General features: G+C 41.4%; 1 protein-coding gene across 1 annotated transcript in view; it reads left to right on the top strand.

Annotated features, from left to right (window-relative positions):
* The window catches only part of LOC126470620 (nucleolar complex protein 2 homolog), a 160892-nt gene that overhangs the window by 97785 nt on the left and 36286 nt on the right, over window positions 1-26821 (top strand). The window contains exon 9 of the mRNA XM_050098583.1: window positions 19379-19510. Within this exon, the coding sequence (XP_049954540.1) occupies window positions 19379-19510 (132 nt within the window). The remainder of the gene's footprint in view (window positions 1-19378; window positions 19511-26821) is intronic.

Here is a 26821-nt window from a genome sequence, read left to right as displayed (position 1 = left end):
ACACACACACACAAAAGACTGTTTTGATTGGCAAGCTTACGGAGCCAGTGGCTCGTTCTTCAGGCAGAATGGCTGAAGGGGAAGGAAGAAGGGTGAAGTAAAAGGACTGGAGAGGTCTATGAAAAGGGTAGATTTTGGGAAAGTCACCCAGAACCACGGGCCAGGGGAGTCTTAACTATATGGTAAGCTTGCTAATCACAACAGTCTTTTGTGTGTGTGTGTGTGTGTGTGTGTGTGTGTGTGTGTGTGTTTTCTGCCACTGCTTGGTGAGTAGATTTTTTATCTATCCAATTAAATAATTTTATCAATAATTGATTGTTTTCATGGTTACAAATATTAGTAACATGCCATTCACAGATTTATAACATTTTTCTGTGGCAAAATTACAAATTTCATGATGTCTTCTACAAATTGCAGATTTTGTATTATTTTACTAAAAACAGCTGATTTTGCATTCTTTTGTTTGCATTATTGTTTTCTAAAAATTTTCCTACCTCTAGTGAAGACCATCTTCAGATCTGCAGGAAAACATGGGAAAAATAAATACAACTAGTGGACAGCTTACATATTTAAAACAATAAAATCTGCCATAATGAAAAATATTACTTTCATACATGTGGAAAACATGCACTTAAAATATGATGATTTTGAACATCATGTCATTACTGTGGTAGAGATTGTATAAGTTTCCAGAATGAGATTTTCACTCTGCAGCGGAGAGTGCACTGATATGAAACTTCCTGACAGATTAAAACTGTATGCCGGACCGAGACTCGAACTCGGGACCTTTGCCTTTCGCAGGCAAGTGCTCTACCATCTGAGCTACCCAAGCACGACTCACGCCCCGTCCTCACAGCTTTACTTCTGCCAGTATCTTGTCTCCTACCTTCCAAACTTTACAGAAGCTCTCCTATGAACCTTGTATAAGTTTCTTAACAACAAACTTAAATCTGTTTACATATTCAGTACCTGGTTTGGTGTTAAAAACAGTTCTGAGCTTGCAAATTCAACCAAGGATACACACATACCAAATAATGCACCTCTAGCACCCCTGGTTATACAAAACCTCTACAGTAATGTCTGTGTAAAAGAAACTATTGAAATTTTTTAAAAACAAAGATGATGTGACTTACCATACGAAAGCGCTGGCAGGTCGATAGAAACACAAGCAGACACATACATACACACACTATTATATTGAAACTATTGAAATTATTAGACATAAACTGCTCATAATAAGATTAGTACTGCAGAATGTACAGAACTAACTGAATTTTTGGATTTTGCTTTAGCTTACAATGTTTTTTTTTTTTTTTTATATTGAATGACAAAATTTATACATACAAACATGACCATGTGATGGATATTAGTCCGGTAAAATTTTCTATCAAGGCTCCACAACTAAAATACTTTGCACAAGCAATTGGCAGCAGTCATCCAAAAATAACTTTTACCATGGAAATAGAAGAAGGTGACCCCATTAACTACCAAACCTTACTATTAAGAAAGTCCACAACAAAACATAAATTTTCAGTTTTCAGAAAACCAAAGTACAGATATCATCATAAGTGCTGTAGTTTGTTCAAAATTACTTTAGGATTGACAGTTCACCAGGTGTGCAAGAAAGCACGAAGTAGAGTTGCCATGTCCCACATGGAATTTAAGCATAATCTTCCGTTTCATTCTGCTCACTCCAACTTGCCTGTTACTCACTTTATGAAGAGCAGACTTGCATTGATGTGTTCTGGAAGAGCTGCACTATGTTTTCATTTTAGTTTTATCTGCGGCAACGAATTATTGATATGATATGACAGTTTACACAAATGCATTTTCTGACAATGTTACTGAATTATTGGCGTTGGGGACTTTTTTGATATTGAAGTTATAGCTTGTGTCACGTTGGAAGGTGGCCCTACTTTCAGTCATTCTGCATGTCCCCCACCATTAACTGATAGCAGCCAATAAGATTCATTCTCTCTCCAAGCAGCTAGCTAAGAGTTACAAACTAGACTGTGAGAATCTCTCTCCCGCAAACTGCACTGTTTCAGTTTCATGCACAGAACAATCGAATTATTCAATCAGATGTTGATGTTACTTTCTTGTAACATTATAGCTGTGTATGTGTGCTTTTCCAGATGAATATGTCAGGTGACGGCAATGAACATGAAGTTCCTCACAAGCTACTTTAATTCAATTGCATGCCTATGGAGTATCGTCTTAGTCATGAGAGTGGTTTCGTGATTTCCTGTCAGAAAGATCACTGAATGTAGTAATTGAGGGAAAACCATCATGTAAAACGGAAGTGATATCTGGCATTTGTTCCTGATCTAATAAACGATTCAGGAGACAATCTGAGCAGCTCTCTTAAACTGTTTGCAGATGGTACGGTGATTTACTGTCTTGCAAAGTCATCAGAGATTAAAACAACTTAGACAAGGTATCTGTATGATGAGAAAAGTGGCAATTGACTCTAAATAATGAAAAGTCTGAAGTCAGCCTCACATGTACTAAAAGGAATCCACTAAATTCGGTTTACAGGATAAAACACACAACTCTAAAGGGTGTAAATTCAGATAAATACTTAGGAATTACAATTACGAATAACTTAAAATGCAACAATCACATGGTTAATGCTGTGTGGAAAGCAAACTAAAGACTGTGATTTATTGGTAGAACACTTAGAAAGTGCAACAGGTCTACTAGATAACTTCCTCCCTCTACTGGAGTGTTGCTGTCAGGCATGGGATCCATAGCAAAAAAGTTCAAAGATGGACAGCTCATTTAGTGTTATCGTGAAATAGGGGAGAGACAGCCACAGATATGATACATGAATTGGGGTGGCAATCATCAAAACAAAGGTGGTGTTTTTTTTTTTTTTTTGCTGTGGCAGGATTTTCTCATGAAATTTCAGACTCCAACTTTCTCTTCAGAGTGTGAAAGTACTTTGTCGGCACCCACTTACATGTGGAGGAATGTTCATCATGATAAAATAAGAAAAATTAGAGCTTCAAGGAAACACAAAAGCGTTCGTATCTCCTACGAGCTGTTCGAGAGGGGAATGGTATAGAAATAGCTTGAAGGTGGTTCTATGAACGCTCTGCCGGGCACTTAATTGTAAATTTCAGGGTAATCATGTAGATGTAGATTCTTCACAAGCTGGTGAAGAGGTTTACGTCTATCATGTATAACTTCTTCAAATGTGAATCTGAAAACGGTTCTTCTATTTTTGACATTTTGACGACTCGAGAATGATCCGCAGAAGCATGTGTTGGCAAGAGAACTGTACAGAGAACAGTAAACAAAAGTGTTGGAGCTGCAGAAACCTCTGGAAAATTTTTCGTGACTCCTGAAAAATCATCTAAATTGAAAGAAATCTGTAACACAAATAGATAATTTTGATAACAATGTTGTAAAGTGCTCCGAGTTTGAAATGTATTTGAGAAAGGAATACCCAACAGCACAAAAACTTGTTACAATTATGCCTGAGCAAATTGGCTTCAAAGGTAGTGCTTTGTCAATGTAAAGAATTTTAAAATACATTGGTTTTAAACAAGTTAAGGAGAGTGTTTTTAATTGAAAGAAATGTCATAGAAGGAGCACAAAGCAAATCCGTTATAAAGATGCACAATAAAAGAGGAGAAGGTATTTCTACAGTGTATTACCTTAATGAAACATGGGTGAATAAGAATTATTCCATGAATACCTGTTGGAAAAGGAATGATTGTACTGGCAGTTTTAAAGTTACCTTAGAAAAAGGTTCTCAGATACTTAATCTGCATGCTGGCTCTTCTTCTAATTTGGTTCCTCGGAGTAAACGGAATTTAGGTGTGTAAGAAAAACAATAGTAACTTCCATTCGGAAATGAATGCTGTCACCTTCAAGAAGCGACTCACTGAACAATTCTTGCCATACCTAGTTTCGAAGTCAGTCATTGTAATTACTGTGCCAGTTATCATTCAGCTGTTACAGAGAATTGACCAAGTATGAGCACCAGGAAAGGTTAGACAACTTTGGGGGTTTGCTGTGGCAACAGGTTATGTGAGATTGGTGGATTACAATCTGTGCCTCCCTCGTGGTGTCCCCACTCACTACTTCTGTCGTGGTTGTCAACCCTGAAGTAATTCTGGAATAAAAAATTCAGGATGAATTGTAACAATATTATAAAAAGGATAGTTGCTACTCACCACATAGCGCAACTGCTGAGTCAGAGATAGACACAACAAAAGGACTGTCAGAAAATGGTCTGTCAGCCAACAAGGTCTTCGTCGGAGATAGAACGCACACGCGCACACACACACACACACACACACACACACACACACACACAATAAAAAAAATCATGTGTGTGTGACTTGCATTTGTGTGTGTGTGTGTGTGTGTGTGTGTGTGTGTGTGTGTGTGTGTTTTCTATCTTTAACGAAGTCCTTGTTGGCCAAAAGCCCTATTTTTGACAATCTTTTTGTTGTGCCTATCTGTGACAGCATCTGCACCATATGATGAGTAACTACTGTCCTTTTCATAATGTTGCTATAGTAATTCTGTACAGTCTATGATTCATGCCATCCACCATAACATAAAAAAGCCTTTTTCACCTCAGTGTCAGTACAATAGGCTATAGAGACAAAAAATAAATAACAGGTGCCCACTTAAAAAAAAAGGAATTATAAAGAAAGAATGAAAACTATTCTAGTAGAATTTCACAGCAGTATGTCCAGGCAGAGAGAGAAATGTTACAGAAAATCTAATGTTAGTCATTTTTAAAGTTGTTAAAACTCAAAAACTTCATGTAAAACGTAAGTTAAGAAATGCATGTGGCAAATTTGTGGCTCGAGGTATGCAGAATTGACTGTAATGTGATGACTATTATACCAGACAAACCAGCTGCTCTTTTAATGTAGGTTTTAAGGAGCATTTGCAGTCACATAGTGGAACTGCCTTGGGATTGCAGTTAGCAGAAACCAGCCATACTATAGGGAGCATTGAGTATAATTTTGACATTCTCCACAGGGCACAAAAAGCACATGCTCACGATTTGTTGGAAGATCTTAAAGTGTATAAAGGCAAAAATAAAGAAAAAAAGGATCCAACAAAAGAGCTCAGTGGACAAAGCGATTTTGAGCCCAGTGCTTACTTTTTTTTTTGTTTGACAACATTTTATTTTCCCGAGGGCATGCAGCTTTACTGTATGATTACATGATGATAGCGTCCTCTTGGGTAAAATATTCCGGAGGTAAAATAGTCCCCCATTCGGATCTCCGGGCGGGGACTACTCAAGAGGATGTCGTTATCAGGAGAAAGAAAACTGGCGTTCTACGGATCGGAGCGTGGAATGTCAGATCCCTTAATCGGGCAGGTAGGTTAGAAAATTTAAAAAGGGAAATGGATAGGTTGAAGTTAGATATAGTGGGAATTAGTGAAGTTCGGTGGCAGGAGGAACAAGACTTCTGGTCAGGTGACTACAGGGTTATAAACACAAAATCAAATAGGGGTAATGCAGGAGTAGGTTTAATAATGAATAGGAAAATAGGAATGCGGGTAAGCTACTACAAACAGCAGAGTGAACGCATTATTGTGGCCAAGATAGATACGAAGCCCACACCTACTACAGTAGCACAAGTTTATATGCCAACTAGCTCTGCAGATGACGAAGAAATTGAAGAAATGTATGATGAAATAAAAGAAATTATTCAGATTGTGAAGGGAGACGAAAATTTAATAGTCATGGGTGACTGGAATTCGAGTGTAGGAAAAGGGAGAGAAGGAAACATAGTAGGTGAATATGGATTGGGGGACAGAAATGAAAGAGGAAGCCGCCTGGTAGAATTTTGCACAGAACACAACATAATCATAACTAACACTTGGTTTAAGAATCATGAAAGAAGGTTGTATACATGGAAGAAGCCTGGAGATACTAAAAGGTATCAGATAGATTGTTGTTGTTGTTGTGGTCTTCAGTCCTGAGACTGGTTTGATGCAGCTCTCCATGCTACTCTATCCTGTGCAAGCTTTTTCATCTCCCAGTACCTACTGCAACCTACATCCTTGTGAATCTGCTTAGTGTATTCATCTCTTGGTCTCCCTCTACGATTTTTACCCTCCACGCTGCCCTCCAATACTAAATTGGTGATCCCTTGATGCCTCAGAACATGTCCCACCAACCGATCCCTTCTTCTGGTCAAGTTGTGCCACAAACTTCTCTTCTCCCCAATCCTATTCAATACTTCCTCATTAGTTATGTGATCTACCCATCTAATCTTCAGCATTCTTCTGTAGCACCACATTTCGAAAGCTTCTATTTTCTTCTTGTCCAAACTATTTATCATCCATGTTTCACTTCCATACATGGCTACACTCCATACGAATACTTTCAGAAATGACTTCCTGACACTTAAATCAATACTGGATGTTAACAAATTTCTCTTCTTCAGAAACGCTTTCCTTGCCATTGCCAGCGTACATTTTATATCCTCTCTACTTCGACCATCATCAGTTATTTTGCTCCCCAAATAGCAAAACTCCTTTACTACTTTAAGTGCCTCATTTCCTAATCTAATTCCCTCAGCATCACCCGACTTAATTAGACTACATTCCATTATCCTTGTTTTGCTTTTGTTGATGTTCATCTTATATCCTCCTCTCAAGACACTGTCCATTCCATTCAACTGCTCTTCCAAGTCCTTTGCTGTCTCTGACAGAATTACAATGTCATCGGCGAACCTCAAACTTTTTATTTCTTCTCCATGAATTTTAATACCTACTCCGAATTTTTCTTTTGTTTCCTTTACTGCTTGCTCAATATACAGATTCAACAACATCGGGGAGAGGCTACAACCCTGTCTTACTCCCTTCCCAACCACTGCTTCCCTTTCATGTCCCTCGACTCTTATAACTGCCATCTGGTTTCTGTACAAATTGTAAATAGCCTTTCGCTCCCTGTATTTTACCCCTGCCACCTTTAGAATTTGAAAGAGAGTATTCCAGTCAACATTGTCAAAAGCTTTCTCTAAGTCTACAAATGCTAGAAACTTAGGTTTGCCTTTCCTTAATCTTTCTTCTAAGATAAGTCGTAAGGTCAGTATTGCCTCACGTGTTCCAGTGTTTTTACGGAATCCAAACTGATCTTCCCCGAGGTTGGCTTCTACTAGTTTTTCCATTCGTCTGTAAAGAATTCGTGTTAGTATTTTGCAGCTGTGACTTATTAAGCTGATAGTTCGGTAATTTTCACATCTGTCAACACCTGCTTTCTTTGGGATTGGAATTATTATATTCTTCTTGAAGTCTGAGGGTATTTCGCCTGTTTCATACATCTTGCTCACCAGATGGTAGAGTTTTGTCAGGACTGGCTCTCCCACGGCCGTCAGTAGTTCCAATGGAATATTGTCTACTCCGGGGGCTTTGTTTCGACTCAGGTCGTTCAGTGCTCTGTCAAACTCTTCACGCAGTATCATATCTCCCATTTCATCTTCATCTACATCCTGTTCCAGTTCCATAATATTGTCCTCAAGTACATCGCCCTTGTATAGACCCTCTATATACTCCTTCCACCTTTCTGCTTTCCCTTCTTTGCTTAGAACTGGGTTTCCATCTGAGCTCTTGATATTCATACAAGTCGTTCTCTTATCTCCAAAGGTCTCTTTAATTTTCCTGTAGGCGGTATCTATCTTACCCCTAGTGAGATAGGCCTCTACATCCTTACATTTGTCCTCTAGCCATCCCTGCTTAGCCATTTTGCACTTCCTGTCGATCTCATTTTTGAGACGTTTGTATTCCTTTTTGCCTGTTTCATTTACTGCATTTTTATATTTTCTCCTTTCATCAATTAAATTCAATATTTCTTCTGTTACGCAAGGATTTCTACTAGCCCTCGTCTTTTTACCTACTTGATCCTCTGCTGCCTTCACTATTTCATCCCTCAAAGCTACCCATTCTTCTTCTGCTGTATTTCTTTCCCCCATTCCTGTCAATTGCTCCCTTATGCTCTCCCTGAATCTCTGTACAACCTCTGGTTCTTTTAGTTTATCCAGGTCCCATCTCCTTAAATTCCTACCTTTTTGCAGTTTCTTCAGTTTTAATCTACAGGTCATAACCAATAGATTGTGGTCAGAGTCCACATCTGCCCCTGGAAATGTCTTACAATTTAAAACCTGGTTCCTAAATCTCTGTCTTACCATTATATAATCTATCTGATACCTTTTAGTATCTCCAGGCTTCTTCCATGTATACAACCTTCTTTCATGATTCTTAAACCAAGTGTTAGTTATGATTATGTTGTGCTCTGTGCAAAATTCGACCAGGCGGCTTCCTCTTTCATTTCTGTCCCCCAATCCATATTCACCTACTACGTTTCCTTCTCTCCCTTTTCCTACACTCGAATTCCAGTCACCCATGACTATTAAATTTTCGTCTCCCTTCACAATCTGAATAATTTCTTTTACTTCATCATACATTTCTTCAATTTCTTCGTCAGCTGCAGAGCTAGTTGGCATATAAACTTGTACTACTGTAGTAGGCGTGGGCTTCGTATCTATCTTGGCCACAATAATGCGTTCACTCTGCTGTTTGTAGTAGCTTACCCGCATTCCTATTTTCCTATTCATTATTAAACCTACTCCTGCATTACCCCTATTTGATTTTGTATTTATAACCCTGTAGTCACCTGACCAGAAGTCTTGTTCCTCCTGCCACCGAACTTCACTAATTCCCACTATATCTAACTTCAACCTATCCATTTCCCTTTTTAAATTTTCTAACCTACCTGCCCGATTAAGGGATCTGACATTCCACGCTCCGATCCGTAGAACGCCAGTTTTCTTTCTCCTGATAACGACATCCTCTTGAGTAGTCCCCGCCCGGAGATCCGAATGGGGGACTATTTTACCTCCGGAATATTTTACCCAAGATAGATTATATAATGGTAAGACAGAGATTTAGGAACCAGGTTTTAAATTGTAAGACATTTCCAGGGGCAGATGTGGACTCTGACCACAATCTATTGGTTATGACCTGTAGATTAAAACTGAAGAAACTGCAAAAAGGCGGGAATTTAAGGAGATGGGACCTGGATAAACTAAAAGAACCAGAGGTTGTACAGAGATTCAGGGAGAGCATAAGGGAGCAATTGACAGGAATGGGGGAAAGAAATACAGTAGAAGAAGAATGGGTAGCTTTGAGGGATGAAGTAGTGAAGGCAGCAGAGGATCAAGTAGGTAAAAAGACGAGGGCTAGTAGAAGTCCTTGGGTAACAGAAGAAATATTGAATTTAATTGATGAAAGGAGAAAATATAAAAATGCAGTAAATGAAACAGGCAAAAAGGAATACAAACGTCTCAAAAATGAGATCGACAGGAAGTGCAAAATGGCTAAGCAAGGATGGCTAAAGGACAAATGTAAGGATGTAGAGGCCTATCTCACTAGGGGTAAGATAGATACCGCCTACAGGAAAATTAAAGAGACCTTTGGAGATAAGAGAACGACTTGTATGAGTATCAAGAGCTCAGATGGAAACCCAGTTCTAAGCAAAGAAGGGAAAGCAGAAAGGTGGAAGGACTATATAGAGGGCCTATACAAGGGGGATGTACTTGAGGACAATATTATGGAAATGGAAGAGGATGTAGATGAAGATGAAATGGGAGATACGATACTGCGTGAAGAGTTTGACAGAGCACTGAAAGACCTGAGTCGAAACAAAGCCCCCGGAGTAGACAATATTCCATTGGAACTACTGACGGCCGTGGGAGAGCCAGTCCTGACAAAACTCTACCATCTGGTGAGCAAGATGTATGAAACTGGTAGTTGGGAGCTCCAATGTCAGGCGTGTAATGGGGCCCCTTAGGGAAATGGCAGCAAGAGAGGGGAAGAAAACCAATGTGCACTCCGTGTGCATACCGGGGGGAGTCATTCCAGATGTGGAAAGGGTCCTTCCGGATGCCATGAAGGGTACAGGGTGCACCCATCTGCAGGTGGTCGCTCATGTCGGCACCAATGATGTGTGTCGCTATGGATCGGAGGAAATCCTCTCTGGCTTCCGGCGGCTATCTGATTTGGTGAAGACTGCCAGTCTCGCTAGCGGGATGAAAGCAGAGCTCACCATCTGCAGCATCGTCGACAGGACTGACTGCGGACCTTTGGTACAGAGCCGAGTGGAGGGTCTGAATCAGAGGCTGAGACGGTTCTGCGACCGTGTGGGCTGCAGATTCCTCGACTTGCGCCATAGGGTGGTGGTGTTTCGGGTTCCGCTGGATAGGTCAGGAGTCCACTACACGCAACATGCGGCTACACGGGTAGCAGGGGTTGTGTGGCGTGGGCTGGGCGGTTTTTTAGGTTAGATGGCCTTGGGCAAGTACAGAAAGGGCAACAGCCTCAACGGGTGCGGGGCAAAGTCAGGACATGCGGGGACCAAGCAGCAATCGGTATTGTAATTGTCAACTGTCGAAGCTGCATTGGTAAAGTACCGGAACTTCAAGCGCTGATAGAAAGCACCGAAGCTGAAATCGTTATAGGTACAGAAAGCTGGCTTAAGCCAGAAATAAATTCTGCCGAAATTTTTACAAAGGTACAGACGGTGTTTAGAAAGGATAGATTGCATGCAACCGGTGGTGGAGTGTTCGTCGCTGTTAGTAGTAGTTTATCCTGTAGTGAAGTAGAAGTGGATAGTTATTATGGGTGGAGGTTACACTAAACAACCGAACTAGGTTAATAATTGGCTCCTTTTACCGACCTCCCGACTCAGCAGCATTAGTGGCAGAACAACTGAGAGAAAATTTGGAATACATTTCACATAAATTTTCTCAGCATGTTATAGTCTTAGGTGGAGATTTCAATTTACCAGATATAGACTGGGACACTCAGATGTTTAGGACGGGTGGTAGGGACAGAGCATCGAGTGACATTATACTGAGTGCACTATCCGAAAATTACCTCGAGCAATTAAACAGAGAACCGACTCGTGGAGATAACATCTTGGACCTACTGATAACAAACAGACCCGAACTTTTCGACTCTGTATGTACAGAACAGGGAATCAGTGATCATAAGGCCGTTGCAGCATCCCTGAATATGGAAGTTAGTAGGAATATAAAAAAAGGGAGGAAGGTTTATCTGATTAGCAAGAGTAATAGAAGGCAGATTTCAGACTACCTAACAGATCAAAACGAAAATTTCTGTTCCAACACTGACAATGTTGAGTGTTTATGGAAAAAGTTCAAGGCAATCGTAAAATGCGTTTTAGACAGGTACGTGCCGAGTAAAACTGTGAGGGACGGGAAAAACCCACCGTGGTACAACAACAAAGTTAGGAAACTACTGCGAAAGCAAAGAGAGCTCCACTCCAAGTTTAAACGCAGCCAAAACCTCTCAGACAAACAGAAGCTAAACGATGTCAAAGTTAGCGTAAGGAGAGCTATGCGTGAAGCGTTCATTGAATTCGAAAGTGAAATTCTATGTACCGACTTGACAGAAAATCCTAGGAAGTTCTGGTCTTACGTTAAATCAGTAAGTGGCTCGAAACAGCATATCCAGACACTACGGGATGATGATGGCATTGAAACAGAGGATGACACGCGTAAAGCTGAAATACTAAACACCTTTTTCCAAAGCTGTTTCACAGAGGAAGATCGCACTTCAGTTCCTTCTCTAAATCCTCGCACAAACGAAAAAATGGCTGACATCGAAATAAGTGTCCAAGGAATAGAAAAGCAACTGGAATCACTCAATAGAGGAAAGTCCACTGGACCTGACGGGATACCAATTCGATTCTACACAGAGTACGTGAAAGAACTTGGCCCCCCTTCTAACAGCCGTGTACCGCAAGTCTCTAGAGGAACGGAGGGTTCCAAATGATTGGAAAAGAGCACAGATAGTCCCAGTCTTCAAGAAGGGTCGTCGAGCAGATGCGCAAAACTATAGACCTATATCTCTTACGTCGATCTCTTGTAGAATTTTAGAACATGTTTTTTGCTCGCGTATCATGTCATTTCTGGAAACCCAGAATCTACTTTGTAGGAATCAACATGGATTCCGGAAACAGCGATCGTGTGAGACTCAACTCACCTTATTTGTTCATGAGACCCAGAAAATATTAGATACAGGCTCCCAGGTAGATGCTATTTTTCTTGACTTCCGGAAGGCGTTCGATACAGTTCCGCACTGTCGCCTGATAAACAAAGTAAGAGCCTACGGAATATCAGACCAGCTGTGTGGCTGGATTGAAGAGTTTTTAGCAAACAGAACACAGCATGTTGTCATCAATGGAGAGACGTCTACAGACGTTAAAGTAACCTCTGGCGTGCCACAGGGGAGTGGTATGGGACCACAGCTTTTCACAATATATATAAATGACCTAGTAGATAGTGTCGGAAATTCCATGCGGCTTTTCGCGGATGATGCTGTAGTATACAGAGAAGTTGCAACATTAGTAAATTGCAGCGAAATGCAGGAAGATCTGGAGCGGATAGGCACTTGGTGCAGGGAGTGGCAACTGACCCTTAACATAGACAAATGTAATGTATTGCGAATACATAGAAAGAAGGATCCTTTATTGTATGATTATATGATAGCGGAACAAACACTGGTAGCAGTTACTTCTGTAAAATATCTGGGAGTATGCGTGCGGAACGATTTGAAGAGGAATGATCATATAAAATTAATTGATGGTAAGGCGGGTACCAGGTTGAGATTCATTGGGAGAGTGCTTAGAAAATGTAGTCCATCAACAAAGGAGGTGGCTTACAAAACACTCGTTCGACCTATACTTGAGTATTGCTCATCAGTGTGGGATCCGTACCAGATCGGTCTGACGGAGGAGATAGAGAAGATCCAAAGAAGAGCGGCGCGTTTCGTCACAGGGTTATTTGGTAACCGTGATAGCGTTACGGAGATGTTTAATAAACTCAAGTGGCAGACTCTGCAAGAGAGGCGCTCTGCATCGCGGTGTAGCTTGCTCGCCAGGTTTCGAGAGGGTGCGTTTCTGGATGAGGTATCGAATATATTGCTTCCCCCTACTTATACCTCCCGAGGAGATCACGAATGTAAAATTAGAGAGATTAGAGCGCGCACGGAGGCTTTCAGACAGTCGTTCTTCCCGCGAACCATACGCGACTGGAACAGGAAAGGGAGGTAATGACAGTGGCACGTAAAGTGCCCTCCGCCACACACCGTTGGGTGGCTTGCGGAGTATCAATGTAGATGTAGATGTAGATGTAAACAGGCGAAATACCCTCAGACTTCAAGAAGAATATAATAATTCCAATCCCAAAGAAAGCAGGTGTTGACAGATGTGAAAATTACCGAACTATCAGCTTAATAAGTCACAGCTGCAAAATACTAACACGAATTCTTTACAGACAAATGGAAAAACTAGTAGAAGCCAACCTCGGGGAAGATCAGTTTGGATTCCGTAGAAACACTGGAACACGTGAGGCAATACTGACCTTACGACTTATCTTAGAAGAAAGATTAAGGAAAGGCAAACCTACGTTTCTAGCATTTGTAGACTTAGAGAAAGCTTTTGACAATGTTGACTGGAATACTCTCTTTCAAATTCTGAAGGTGGCAGGGGTAAAATACAGGGAGCGAAAGGCTATTTACAATTTGTACAGAAACCAGATGGCAGTTATAAGAGTCGAGGGACATGAAAGGGAAGCAGTGGTTGGGAAGGGAGTAAGACAGGGTTGTAGCCTCTCCCCGATGTTGTTGAATCTGTATATTGAGCAAGCAGTAAAGGAAACAAAAGAAAAATTCGGGGTAGGTATTAAAATTCATGGAGAAGAAATAAAAAGTTTGAGGTTCGCCGATGACATTGTAATTCTGTCAGAGACAGCAAAGGACTTGGAAGAGCAGTTGAATGGAATGGACAGTGTCTTGAGAGGAGGATATAAGATGAACATCAACAAAAGCAAAACAAGGATAATGGAATGTAGTCTAATTAAGTCGGGTGATGCTGAGGGAATTAGATTAGGAAATGAGGCACTTAAAGTAGTAAAGGAGTTTTGCTATTTGGGGAGCAAAATAACTGATGATGGTCGAAGTAGAGAGGATATAAAATGTAGGCTGGCAATGGCAAGGAAAGCGTTTCTGAAGAAGAGAAATTTGTTAACATCCAGTATTGATTTAAGTGTCAGGAAGTCATTTCTGAAAGTATTCGTATGGAGTGTAGCCATGTATGGAAGTGAAACATGGATGATAAATAGTTTGGACAAGAAGAGAATAGAAGCTTTCGAAATGTGGTGCTACAGAAGAATGCTGAAGATGAGATGGGTAGATCACATAACTAATGAGGAAGTATTGAATAGGATTGGGGAGAAGTTTGTGGCACAACTTGACCAGAAGAAGGGATCGGTTGGTAGGACATGTTCTGAGGCATCAAGAGATCACAAATTTAGTGTTGGAGGACAGCGTGGAGGGTAAAAATCGTAGAGGGAGACCAAGAGATGAATACACTAAGCAGATTCAGAAGGATGTAGGTTGCAGTAGGTACTGGGAGATGAAAAAGCTTGCACAGGATAGAGTAGCATGGAGAGCTGCATCAAACCAGTCTCAGGACTGAAGACCACAACAGCAACAACAACAACAACAACAACAACATTTTATGTTAGTCATCTACCACTTCTCTTATGTGTATTTTGCTTTGCCATTGCCTGTTATAGCGTCCATTAGATATTTTCTTTATTTTCTTAAATCAATCATATTACCTTCGTATTTGATTATTTGGTCTCTCTTTATATATTGTATTCATTGACTGTGATGTTGTTGACTGGAACAAATTTTTATGATCGTTTTCTTGACATGGCATGTTGTGGAGTACAAGAGTGGTTAAGTTCCTCTGATTATCTCACTTGTGCTGCATTCCTGTGGTTACACCAACAGAGGGTGCTGAGTACTTACTTCAGTCTTTTTGTTTCATCCATCTGGCTTCTTTCTGTAGTTATTTTATGATTATTAATAAATTATTTTGTTATCTCCTTAAATGTGATCTTGAATATTTTATTTTTTTTATATAAAATCACTACAAAAGTGTCTCAGAATCACCCATTTATATCCTCACTCCTACCTTCTAGATGCTTCCTAAAGTCCATAAAGCCAGCCACCTAGGACACCTCATTGTGGCCAGTTACTGTGCCTCCACAGGGAGGATCTCAGCTCTCGTGGACCAACACCTTCAGCCTATTACTCATGTACCCTTCTATATTAAAGACGCAAACTATTTCCTTCACCAACTTTCCACAGTTTGTATTCCTTTACCACCTGGCTCCCTGCCCATTACTGTTAATGCCATGTCCCTCTACATTAACATCTCCAGTGCCCAAGACATTGCCACCTTAATTCTCAACTATTGATTGACTCCAAACACACAACCACCTTCCTACTCACCCTGACCAACTATATCCTCACTTGCAATTACTTCTCCTTTGGTGGCTCCCCCTCCAGCACTACACAAGCTTTCTAATACACCACTACACTATCCTACTAGTCTTTTCCCTTACCTACATATTCCCCCCCCCCCCCCCCCCGCCCCCCCCAAAAAAAAAAAAATCCCTTCCCAATCCCTACCCCTTTTCCACCCCAACTGCATAGTTCAGAGAAACTTGTGCTAGAAGAGAGTATCCAGATGGTTCGAACAGTGAAACAGCTGTTGAAATAATTTGTTTTGTGGTTTGTAGCATGTACAACTTGATGGTCAAGTTTGTGGTTTGCCACAGTTTGACAATGGCCTTTCATGCGAGTAGAAAATTGGTTATTTGTTGTGCCCACATAGAATGCTGTGCAGTAATTGCATCATAGCTGATATATAACATGACTGCTTTAACACATGACACTGTGATTTATTGAATAATAAATTCCTGTGACTGGACTGTGGCAGAGGTGGTGGATGGGTGTATGGGTGTATGGGACAGGTTTGCTCCTGTGTTGATCACAGGGGAGTAACTCATGTGGCGCAGGATTGGGAATAGAACTAAAATAGGGATGACAAGAACATTCCATAGTTTGGGTGGGTATCAGATGCTACATTGGATGGTATGAGTAGGATATCCCTCACCCCAGGGCAGGGCAAGAGGTAGTTGAAGCCCTGGTGGAGGATGTGGTTGAGTTTTTCAAGGCCAGGGTGATACTGGGTGATCAGACAAGTTGTGGTTGGTGGCTGGTTAACAGGTTTACTGATGTCAGAGGAGCAGATGGTATGGAAGATTTGTTTATGGATCACTTGGATAGGACATTGTGTGTCCATGAAGTCTCTGGTAAGGTTATTGGTATATTTGGACAACTCCTCCTTTCCACAGCAGATGTGGCATCCATGGGGAGGGAGAAAGGGGGGGGGGCAAGGCTCTAAGGAAGAGACTTTTTAACATGGAATGGGTAACAGTTGTGGAAGTGGCTGTACTGTTGGTGGTTGGTGCACTTGATATGGTCAGACATATTTATGGAGTCATCTGAGAGGTAGAGATTGACATCTGGAAAGGTGGCTTGATGAGCTGGGAAAGAACATGTGAAGTGGATTTGAGAGTAGGTGTTGAAGTTGTGAAGGAAAGAGCAACGATTGTCCTTGCCTTGAGTCCAGATCATGAAAATATCATCCATGACTCTGAACTAGACAGGATGTGGAGAGGTGGAGAGGGAAGTAGGAATGGGGGATGTAGGATGGGAAGTTACAGACAATAGTATGGAGGTGTTGGTAAAAAAAGGCAGAGGTTCATTCTGTGGGGGCATTTTAACCAATGAAAATGGGATGACCAGTAGGGAGACTTATTGCTTTGGGTTTGTGGCATTTTACTGCAGTCTAGTCACAGGCATTTCCCACCCATTTAGAGGCAGGGCCATGTATGAAAGCAGTCATGTTATATGTCGGCTCTGCTTCAATCACTATACAGCATTCTATGTGGATATGACAAGTAACCAACTTTCTACATGTATGAATGGCCACTCCCAAACTGTTAAATGCTGTAAACTTTGGCCATCCATTTACTGAACATACTGCATGCCTCAACACAAATGACTTCAACAGCTGCTTCACAATGTGGGCCATCTGTATACTCCATTCAAGCCCAAGTTTCTCTGAACTGCTCTCTCCCTCTCCCTCTCCCTCTCCCTCTCCCTCTCCCTCTCCCTCTCCCTCTCCCTCTCCCTCTCCCTCTCCCTCTCCCTCTCCCTCTCCCTCTCCCTCTCCCACTCCCACTCCCACTCCCACTCCCTCTCCCTCTCCCTCTCCTCCCCCTCCCCTCCCCTCCCCTCCCATCCCTCCGTCATGCACTCCCTCCCTCCCTGCCCTCCCTCCCTCCCCTCCTTCTTTCATTCTTTCCTTCCTCACTTCATTCTTTCTTTTTTTCCTTCCTCGCTTCATTCTTTCCTTCCTCGCTTCATTCATTCTTTCTTTCTTTCTTTCTTTCTTTCCTTCCTTCCTTCCTTGTTTCCTTCCTTCATTCTTTCCTCCTCCCCCCTCCCCACCCCTCCAAATCGATCCCATCCCAGAAGTCTAACATGGCCTCAAGTAGTCCCCCAAGCCCTTAGGTCTGTCTCAAAACCTGACACCTGAATTCATCTCCCTCCTCACACCAGCAGCCCCCTGCACTTCTATCTTTTACCTACTTTCCAAACTCCACAAACACTGTTCCATAGGTCTTCCTATGGATTTTCTCTTTGTGGCTGGGTACAATACATCTTCAGAATGGACCCATGCCTTTGTTGACCAACACCTCCAAACTATTGTCCATAACCTCCCATTCGGTATTCAAGACTCTGCTAACTGCCTTCACCATCTCCCCATAGTTCCTGTCCTGTTACCACCAGACTTCTTGTTGATTACTGTGGGTGTGACCCATATCTATAAACAGATCTGTTGTACTCCCATGCAAACTTGCAAGGCATCTTATGCTATCTTATTAATGGTCATTTGGAGGAATCATTCCTATCTGGAGAAATCCTACCTATCCAGTCAACACCTAAAACAGAGTTGTCAGATTAAGATTCATTGATAATATTTTCATGCTCTGGATTGACAGCCAGTTGCATGAATGTTACTTATATGGTATTGTGTAAATACAATGCAATAAACAGGTGACAACATATACATGAGATACATGAATAATGTGACGGTAGTAATTATATTAATGTAGTATGGCACACCACTTTTATTTATAAATCAATTTTACAGTTGCAGTAATGTATGACTGGCCACTACATTTCCCAATTTATATGTAATTAATGCTCACAGAATATGGTATGTTTCCAATGTAACGTTTATTCTTTGTAATATAAATACTTGTAATGCTAAAACAACTATTTTACTGCAACTATACTTGATTCAAAATTTCAGTGCACCATAGATGTTAATATAATTGTTACTGTCATATTATTCATTTTATCTCACCCCTATGTTGCTCCTAGTATATAGCACAGTATTTGCATAACAACATATAAGTAGCATTCACACAAGCTGATTAATGCATCTGTCAACTTCATCTGTAGTATTATATGCTCATAATGTAAGGTTTGTGTTTTAATTTTCATTATGTTATGTTATTCCTTAAAAACAGTCATACTGTGAAATCAAAGCAATCTGTATATTGTAATGTCTCTGAGAGAGAATGTCTCTGACACTGTTGTATTTATAAATCTGCCATCTTTGTGATAACTTCACATGTGGCAAATTCTTTTTGGTGTGTGTGTGTGTGTGTGTGTGTGTGTGTGTGTGTGTGTGTGTTGCTTTGCACAATATGGTGATGTACAAATTAAGTAAGTGCTGAGTATATTTTGGAATATTTGAAAAATATTTTTGACATGAGTACCGTAACCACTTAACTTCACATATTTATTTACTTTGTATTTCATCATTTGGAGGTTAGTTATTTTCACATAGGGCACTTCTAACACTGTTTTCTACCATAGGACACCAACACACCAAGAATATTTTGCCACAGTGGTAGAATAAAAATCCAAAACTGACGATTATGTAAAGTGTATCTTGCAAATTATGTGAACAGCTGTCTGATGATGAACTTGCAGTTCGAAACCGGTTACAGTGCTATTTACCTAAGTAAATAGCAGTATTAATAGTGGTTGGTTGCTGTCTTCTTCTTTGTAAGAATTAACTACATTAATTGTACGCAGCCACGGTCTCACCATGTCAGTTTTAGACAAAATAGCATTAGAGTATCAATACTCCTCAAAAGCTTGTTCGGATGCTATTTCCTGTTAGGTATTTCTGTGCTACTTGCATCGGTCCACTACAGGTGAGAGGTTGCCTTTCCCTTATTTTATGTATTGCTCCATCCAGGAATTTCCATTACTGTTTTAAATGAATTTTGTGTATTTTCTACCTGTTTCCAAATGTATGATGATTCTGATTTTAAATGGTTTTTATGATTTTTATGTTTCAATTTTATTGTAGGTTTCCATTGGAACCATCAAGTTAGTACCTTCTGCACAGTACTTTCCTCTTCGGTTCCACTGCCTTGAAATGTTAATAGAACTATCAGCAAATTCAGGTGTATTCATACCTGTGTTGCCTTTTCTTCTCGAGGTAAGTATCATTATTTCTAAAAAAATTAATCACTGAAATTATAAGCTTTAAAATGATCCATATGTGTTGTTGCTCATTTATTGGAACTAAGTTGTTGTTCCAGTTATCACTCATAAGTTTGGTTTCGTGCAATTCCATTCCTGTCATTTGCCAGCCATCCTCTTCATTTAGCATAACTGTTGCATTATAAATCAACAACACACTGCCTTATAATTACATATTCAGGTGTTCCACTTTAAGTCTTCCCTTCAACATTCATTAAACAAGACGTTTCAGCAATGACTGGTGTTGAAATGTGTGTCCAACCATTCTCTCTCTCTCTCTCTCTCTCTCGCTCTCTCTGTTTCATGTTTGTTATTAGACTTTCTTTTCCCACTGAGTGAGGAAGTAATGCCTTCATTCATATTTAAATATGTCTGCTTGTGTCTGTATATGTGTGGATGGATATGTGTGTGTGTGCGAGTGTATACCTGTCCTTTTTTCCCCCTAAGGTAAGTCTTTCCGCTCCTGGGATTGGAATGACTCCTTACCCTCTCCCTTAAAACCCACATCCTTTCATCTTTCCCTCTCCTTCCCTCTTTCCTGATGAGGCAACAGTTTGTTGCGAAAGCTTGAATTTTGTGTGTATGTTTGTGTTTGTGTGTCTATCGACGTGCCAGCGCTTTCGTTTGGTAAGTCACATCATCTTTGTTTTTAGATATATTTTTCCCACGTGGAATGTTTCCCTCTATTAATTCATATCATTAATTTGAACCCAACAATTACGTTTGTTATTGTCACTGTCACATTTCGAAATCTTTTCTGTCGTCGTATTTTCTCTTTTTGTTTGTGCCAGTAGTTTCACTTTGTATTCACCTTCTCCTTTTTACTGTAATCTACTATACAATTTTATCCCGCCTATATATACTCAATAATACGTCACCCACTTCCAAACCATAACCAAAAAATTTTTTTCCGCTTTCAACACTACCGCTGCTATAAAATCCACCGTTTCTAGTCCACAAACAGTTCCTTTCACCTATTAAACAACCTTTTCGTCTAGTTCTGATAATTTTCACTTTATTTCCATTTCCGTTCTTCCCACATCACTGATAATTTTTAGCCGCTTCCCACAGGTTTTAACGTCATTATTTCTTCGCCAGACAATTGTTAGCCTCATTTTCATAATCTGCCACCACAAAACCACTCTCTTTAATACATTTACACGCCGTTTTTTCGAAATTTTCCCGAATCTCTCCATCCTTTAACGTGTTTTGGTGGCAACACAACCACCTAACCTATGTGCACATCGTTGTCTACCAACCCAGGTCTTTAAATATGTCTACTTGTGTCTGTATATGTGTGGATGGATATGTGTGTGTGTGCGAGTGTATACCCGGCCATTTTTCCCCCCTAAGGTAAGTCTTTCCGCTCCCGGGATTGGAATGACTCCTTACCATCTCCCTTAAAACCCACATCCTTTCGTCTTTCACTCTCCTTCCCCCTTTCCTGATGAGGCAACAGTTTGTTGCGAAAGCTTGAATTTTGTGTGTATGTTTGTGTTTGTTTGTGTGTCTATCGACGTGCCAGCGCTTTCGTTTGCTAAGGCATATCATCTTTGTTTTTAGATATATTTTTCCCACGTGGAATGTTTCCTTCTATTATATATATATGAGTCCCTAACTTAGTTTGTCTCTTCAGTATACACTGCCCAAAAGAATTAGGGGAACATAACTTTGGACATCTGCCATGCTCCATTGATCAATAATTGAGGACAAAATATGTTACCTCATTGTACTTCTCTCTTTCACAAATTAAGTAGGCAACAAAATGTCATTACATCCTCGTTCATTTACACATCAAAAACTGAAATGTCTGATGGGCATCAAAAGAAATTGGAAACAATCGTTCTTACTGTAGTCCCATCTACTTTTCATTTAACTTTGAAAGATTCAGAAATATGTAAGCCCTCAGTGAGCATTTATCACTGCCTGACACCTATCTGGCCCACTCCATATAAGCCTGTGGAGGGCCCCCTTTAGTATCCATTCCCATTCTTCATTGAGTGATCTTGAAGAGTTCTTGAAGTGAAGTTTCTGGCTGAACAGGATCACGAAGAATATGTTGGGCTAACATGTCTTACACCTGCTCAGTGGGGTTTAGGTTGGGACTCAGTGTTTGCCATTCCATTACTTCAATGTCCAGGCTTCACAAGACATCCCTGACAATATGCGCCACACATAACCTGGTATTATCATGCATAAGAAGAAATTCACCATATGCAGCAGCCACCGGCAACATGGTCAAACAGGATCTGTTCGATTTATTGCATGGTGGTAAGGTGACTGTGAAAGACAACATCCATACAGCTCTCAACACTGATGCCACCCCACACCATCCCAGAACTTAAGCCGAATCTGTCGATTTCCTGGATGACATCTGGTGGGCACTGCTTAGCTTGGCATCTCCACACATAAACTTGGCCATTACTGTACATCAGAGGAAATCTGTTTGTGAATAACACATTTCACCAGTGATGAAGTTGCCAGTGGACATGGGAAAGGCGGAATTGAAGGCATGCTGCGAGATGATGTCATGTCAAGGGGTGTACTCAAACAGGACGTGTGGGTAGTAAGGTCCTGTCTTGTAATCTATTCCTTATAGTCCGATTGAACACTGTGGCTCCAGTGGCTCTTCTGAGATCATCTTGCAGCATTCTGGCAGTAGCTGTACTATGCCACAATGCAAAATTGGCTGAATATCAGTCTTCATGTGGGGTTGTATTGCGTTGACGAACTTGTCCAACTTCCCTTGTGTATTGACCAGTATCTCTGTAGCACATCCAAAACCTGTACATGACAGGCGAAGGGACATTGGCATATGCAGCAACATGATGGAAAATCCATCCTTCTTAGATCAAACAGACTGCTCTTGCAAGATGCACTGCATTAAGATGTTTCACTGTATGTGCTTGGTTGAATACAATATCCACTAATGGCAACTGCCGTTGTGTACCTTACTAGGGAGCACTGGGACACCAGCACTCACTTCCTTTTGAGTGGTTGCCTAACACTGTCATGCTAACACAGCTGACAGATGGTGAATGACTTTAGTTGCTGCGTACATTGAAAGCAAATATTTCACACTGTGCAATAAGACCACAAGTATCGCCTGTATCAAAATAGACTTAACGTACTGGACATTCATACATGTGTTCCCCAAATTCTTTTGAGCAGTTTTAGGATGACATCTCCTATGCGGTCTGTCAGAACTGAATTAATTATCCTTCTGTACCAGTATGGTATACCATACTGTATAAGAATGGAAAAAAAATTCAGTCCAGTCCACATGATCAAAAAGTCTTCTGAATGTACGAATGCAGTATATGCTTTTTTGTTTTCCCTGTATCTGCATTCTATTATTAGCTGCAGTGCTAAAGTAGCTTCTTAAGTGCCTCTACTTCTCCTAAAACCAAACTGCTCTTCTCATAATCTACTATCAGATCTCTCATCTACGCTTTGATAAATTGCTGCTGAGTGTTTTTGACCCATGCACTGCCCTGAACTTAAAGTTAGCGCGTGGCCGCTGCCCTGTAGACTGCTACATATTCTTGGTGATTTACTGCAGTTTATGTACTTGCCCACATCACAATACTTTAATTTATTCTTTTGTTTTCATTTTTGGTACACAATAAATTTTCTTTTAGATGTTTCATATGCATCCTGTTTATTCTTCATGTTTTGTGAGTTTGGTAATGTACAATGCCAATGTTCTGTTACCTGGTATTTCCCAGTTAAACCTGTAATCTATTCCTTTTTATGTTAAGGATTAGAGTTCAGAATTAGGGCATTTCTATACTTTCTATTTGTAAGTCTGACATCAGGCATTCATTCCTAATAAAGTTTGAAAGAGCCATACAAGTGTCATTCACTTAGTCGCTATAAACACATCAAGCAAAAGTCAGGTAGCCTAAAGCAGAACAGAACTCAGCAAGTGGTGAACCCCATTGTGATCAGTGGTATCTCATTCGAATCGAGTGATGGCTGATGAATGAATAGTATCGAGAATAGCCGAATAGTATTGAGAATAGCAATGTGCCTGCCACTATTCTGGCTGAATAATCCTGTCCTTTGGTTCAAGCAAACAGAAGCAAGTTCCACTCCCCCCCCCCCCCCCCTCCCCTTTGCAGGGATAAGTTAAGTTCGCATTCATAGTAAGCTGACTCAACAATCGATTCGTCGCTGAGGTGCAAGATATAAATTATGGCACCACTGGAGACGGACTCCTGTCCCAAACTCAAGTAAGAATTGATTCAATGAGTGACCGCATCAAAAGAGGAACATAGATGGCAAGTTCTTACTCAAGAAAATATGGTCGATAGAAAGCCATTCCAATTTCTGAGATGCCTATGCAGTAAGGTCAATGCAGTTGCTGTGGAGCAGTCATTTGCTGCTGCCGATAGAAGTTATAGTTGTCTCTCAGACCTATATGCTGATGGATGCCGTGGCGAAGCTGGCCAAACAAATATGAGATGCAATCGCACCTGCATAGATCAGCACAGTCGCAGCACTTGACAACAGTGCAATGCAATCTCTGCAGCAACAGTAGCACGGGCTGACCATGACTTATTTGAGGCAAAGATTGAACTGTTGTGTGCCCAGGTCAGTGTGCTGTTGTCAGAGGACAGCACTATCAGTGGCAGAGATTGATACCAATGATCTTCAAGGAGTAGATCTTCTGGTGGTGTCGTGACTTTCAAGGCAACATACAGATTTGCTGGCACCGCTGGTGTGGTGATCAGATGAAGAAGTGTTCATCACTGTGCTCTCACCCACATACAACTGGTGGTCACTAGTAGGTGCAGCCGATTGCCAGACGTCCTCCAAGCACCTGTTTGTCACCAACAGAGGTGCCAGCATGAAATTCTTAGTAGATACGGGGCCAGATCCGAACAGCCTGCTTCAAATGTCCATGCATCTTTGCCTGCCATCAACTGCCTTCTGTCTGATGGTGATCAACAGCCCATCAGTCATGACATACAGTGGATGGAACTAAACCTTGAACTGTACCATTCGTAGGTGTGGGACTGCACGGTCATGGGCGTCACTGAGGTGAGAGCAGACCTCATGGCACACTACTGACTACTTCCAGACATTGCAAATGCTTGCTTAGTGAACAACGTCATTGGCTTAGCAATCACTAGTTTCCACCACAGCGCAGCAATTCTTAATGCCAAGTTGATGCAGGCTTCTGGGGGTGACTATGCAGAGTTGTTAAGCAACTACCCAAACTTGACCAGGCCACCTGGTGCTCCTAAGCAAATACCGCATGACTAAGTGCACCACATAAAGACGACAGATAGACCCCTTGTAGTGTGTCGGCCAAAATGTTTGGCTCCAAAGCGCTTAGCAAAAGTGAAGGCCAAATTTGGTTCTATGTTTTATGAAGGCATAATGTGGCTGTCTACAAGCCCGTGGTCCTTAGCATTACGCTTGGTGCCAAATAAAGGTGGAAAGGTGCCCATGCAACGACTATCATGAGCTTAACCCACAACCAGTGCCTGACAGATACACTGTAACATTTTTGAGGGTTTATAATTGTGTATTACTTGGTTCCTGTGTATTCACTGTTCTGGAGCATTTTCAGGCATATATTCAGATACCAGTAGCCATGGAACACGTACTCAAGGCTGCCATAATAATGCCTTTTGGGTAATTTGGAAGCATTTTGATGACTTTTGGGTTATGCAACACCACTCAAACTTGGCAAAGATGTATAGACTCCATCCTCCAAAGGCTACCATACTGCCTTGCGTATATTGATGATGTCCTAGTGTTCTCCGCCAACTTGGAACAGTGTCGACAGCATCTGCAGGAGTGACTGGGTTATATGGAGTCATCCTGAATCTTGTCAAGTGTGTCTTTGGGCAGCCAGAGATGACGTTCCTAGACCATAAGATCTCTGCTGCAGGATCCCTTCATCGGCCTGAGAAGGTGGACACGGTACTGCTGCTAGCCTGGCCAACAGCAGTCAAAGATTCTTGAGTATGCTAAACTTCTGTGGACGAAACATTCCTCATGCTGCAGAGTTACAGGAACCTTTATGGTGGCACTATCGGGCTCAAAAGTTAGTAGCAAGTCTGTGGTGAAGTGGATAGGCAATATGTGTTTTGTGTGTGAGATAGTAAAGAAGAGCCGGGCCAATACAGCAGTTCTGGCACATCCATGGTTTGACGCACCACTAGCTGTAGTGATGGGTGTGTGAGCCATATAGCTGTCAGTGGAGCGCTACAGCACAAGAACAATGGTCGGATAATGCCTGGCAACCACTGGCACTCTCTCCACAACAACTGTCGCATTTGCAGAGGAAATGGAGCACACACAAATGTGAGCTCCTGGCTGTTTGGAAAAAATGGAAATGAAGTCCCATGCTTCTTTACAGAGCATAGGGGAACGATGCGGGAGACCCGCACCGCCGTACTAGGCAAGGTCCTAATGGAGGTGGTTTGCCGTTGCCTTCCTCCGACCATAATGGGGATGAATGATGATGATGAAGACGACACAACACCACCCAGTCATCTCGGGGCAGGAAAAATCCCTGACCCCGCCGGGAATCGAACCTGGAACCCCGTGCTCGGGAAGCGAGAACGCTACCACGAGACCACGAGGCTGTTTACCTGGTAGTAAAATGCTTTTGTCCTCAAGTCAGAGCATGAGTGCTCACAATTTATACAAACCACAAGCCATTGATGTTTGCATTCAGGTGGAACAGTGCCAAGTGTTCACCCAGACAGTTTAACCACTTGGAGTTCATGCCTCAATTCACAAGAGGCATTAAGCACATAGCTGGAATCAACAATCTCATCACAGATTGTCTATTGCGTGTTAACAGCGTCTCCAATTCAATAGATTTTTCCACACTTGCACATGTGCAGTGAGAAGATGATGAACTCCTTATGTAAGTCAGCAATGTTACATCAGTATTGAAGCTACAGCTGATTGACATTCCAGGGGAAAGAATGCAACTGTGCTGCAATGTCTCTCATGGCTGACCTTGTCCATTTTTCTGTCACCAGTGTTCAGAAGGCAATCTTTTAACACTGTCCATGAGTTGTGCCATCTAGGGGTGCATCCAACAATTTGCGTAGCATCTAAGCGTTTTGTGTGGCTAGGCGTGCAGAAAGACTGTGAGGAATGGGTCAGATCTTGTCTCAAGTGTCAACACTGCAAGATTACCCACCATATCCAAGTCCTAATTGCAGACTTCACAGAGACCACCACTCACTTTTCCCATGTACATTTGGACATTGTTGAACTGCTTTGCCCATTGAAT

The sequence above is a fragment of the Schistocerca serialis genome, chromosome 1 (assembly GCF_023864345.2).
Source record: "Schistocerca serialis cubense isolate TAMUIC-IGC-003099 chromosome 1, iqSchSeri2.2, whole genome shotgun sequence".
In the NCBI taxonomy this organism is placed as follows: domain Eukaryota; kingdom Metazoa; phylum Arthropoda; class Insecta; order Orthoptera; family Acrididae; genus Schistocerca; species Schistocerca serialis.
The sequence above is the reverse complement of the archived record's forward strand: the minus strand, read 5'-3'. Positions and strand labels throughout refer to the sequence as shown.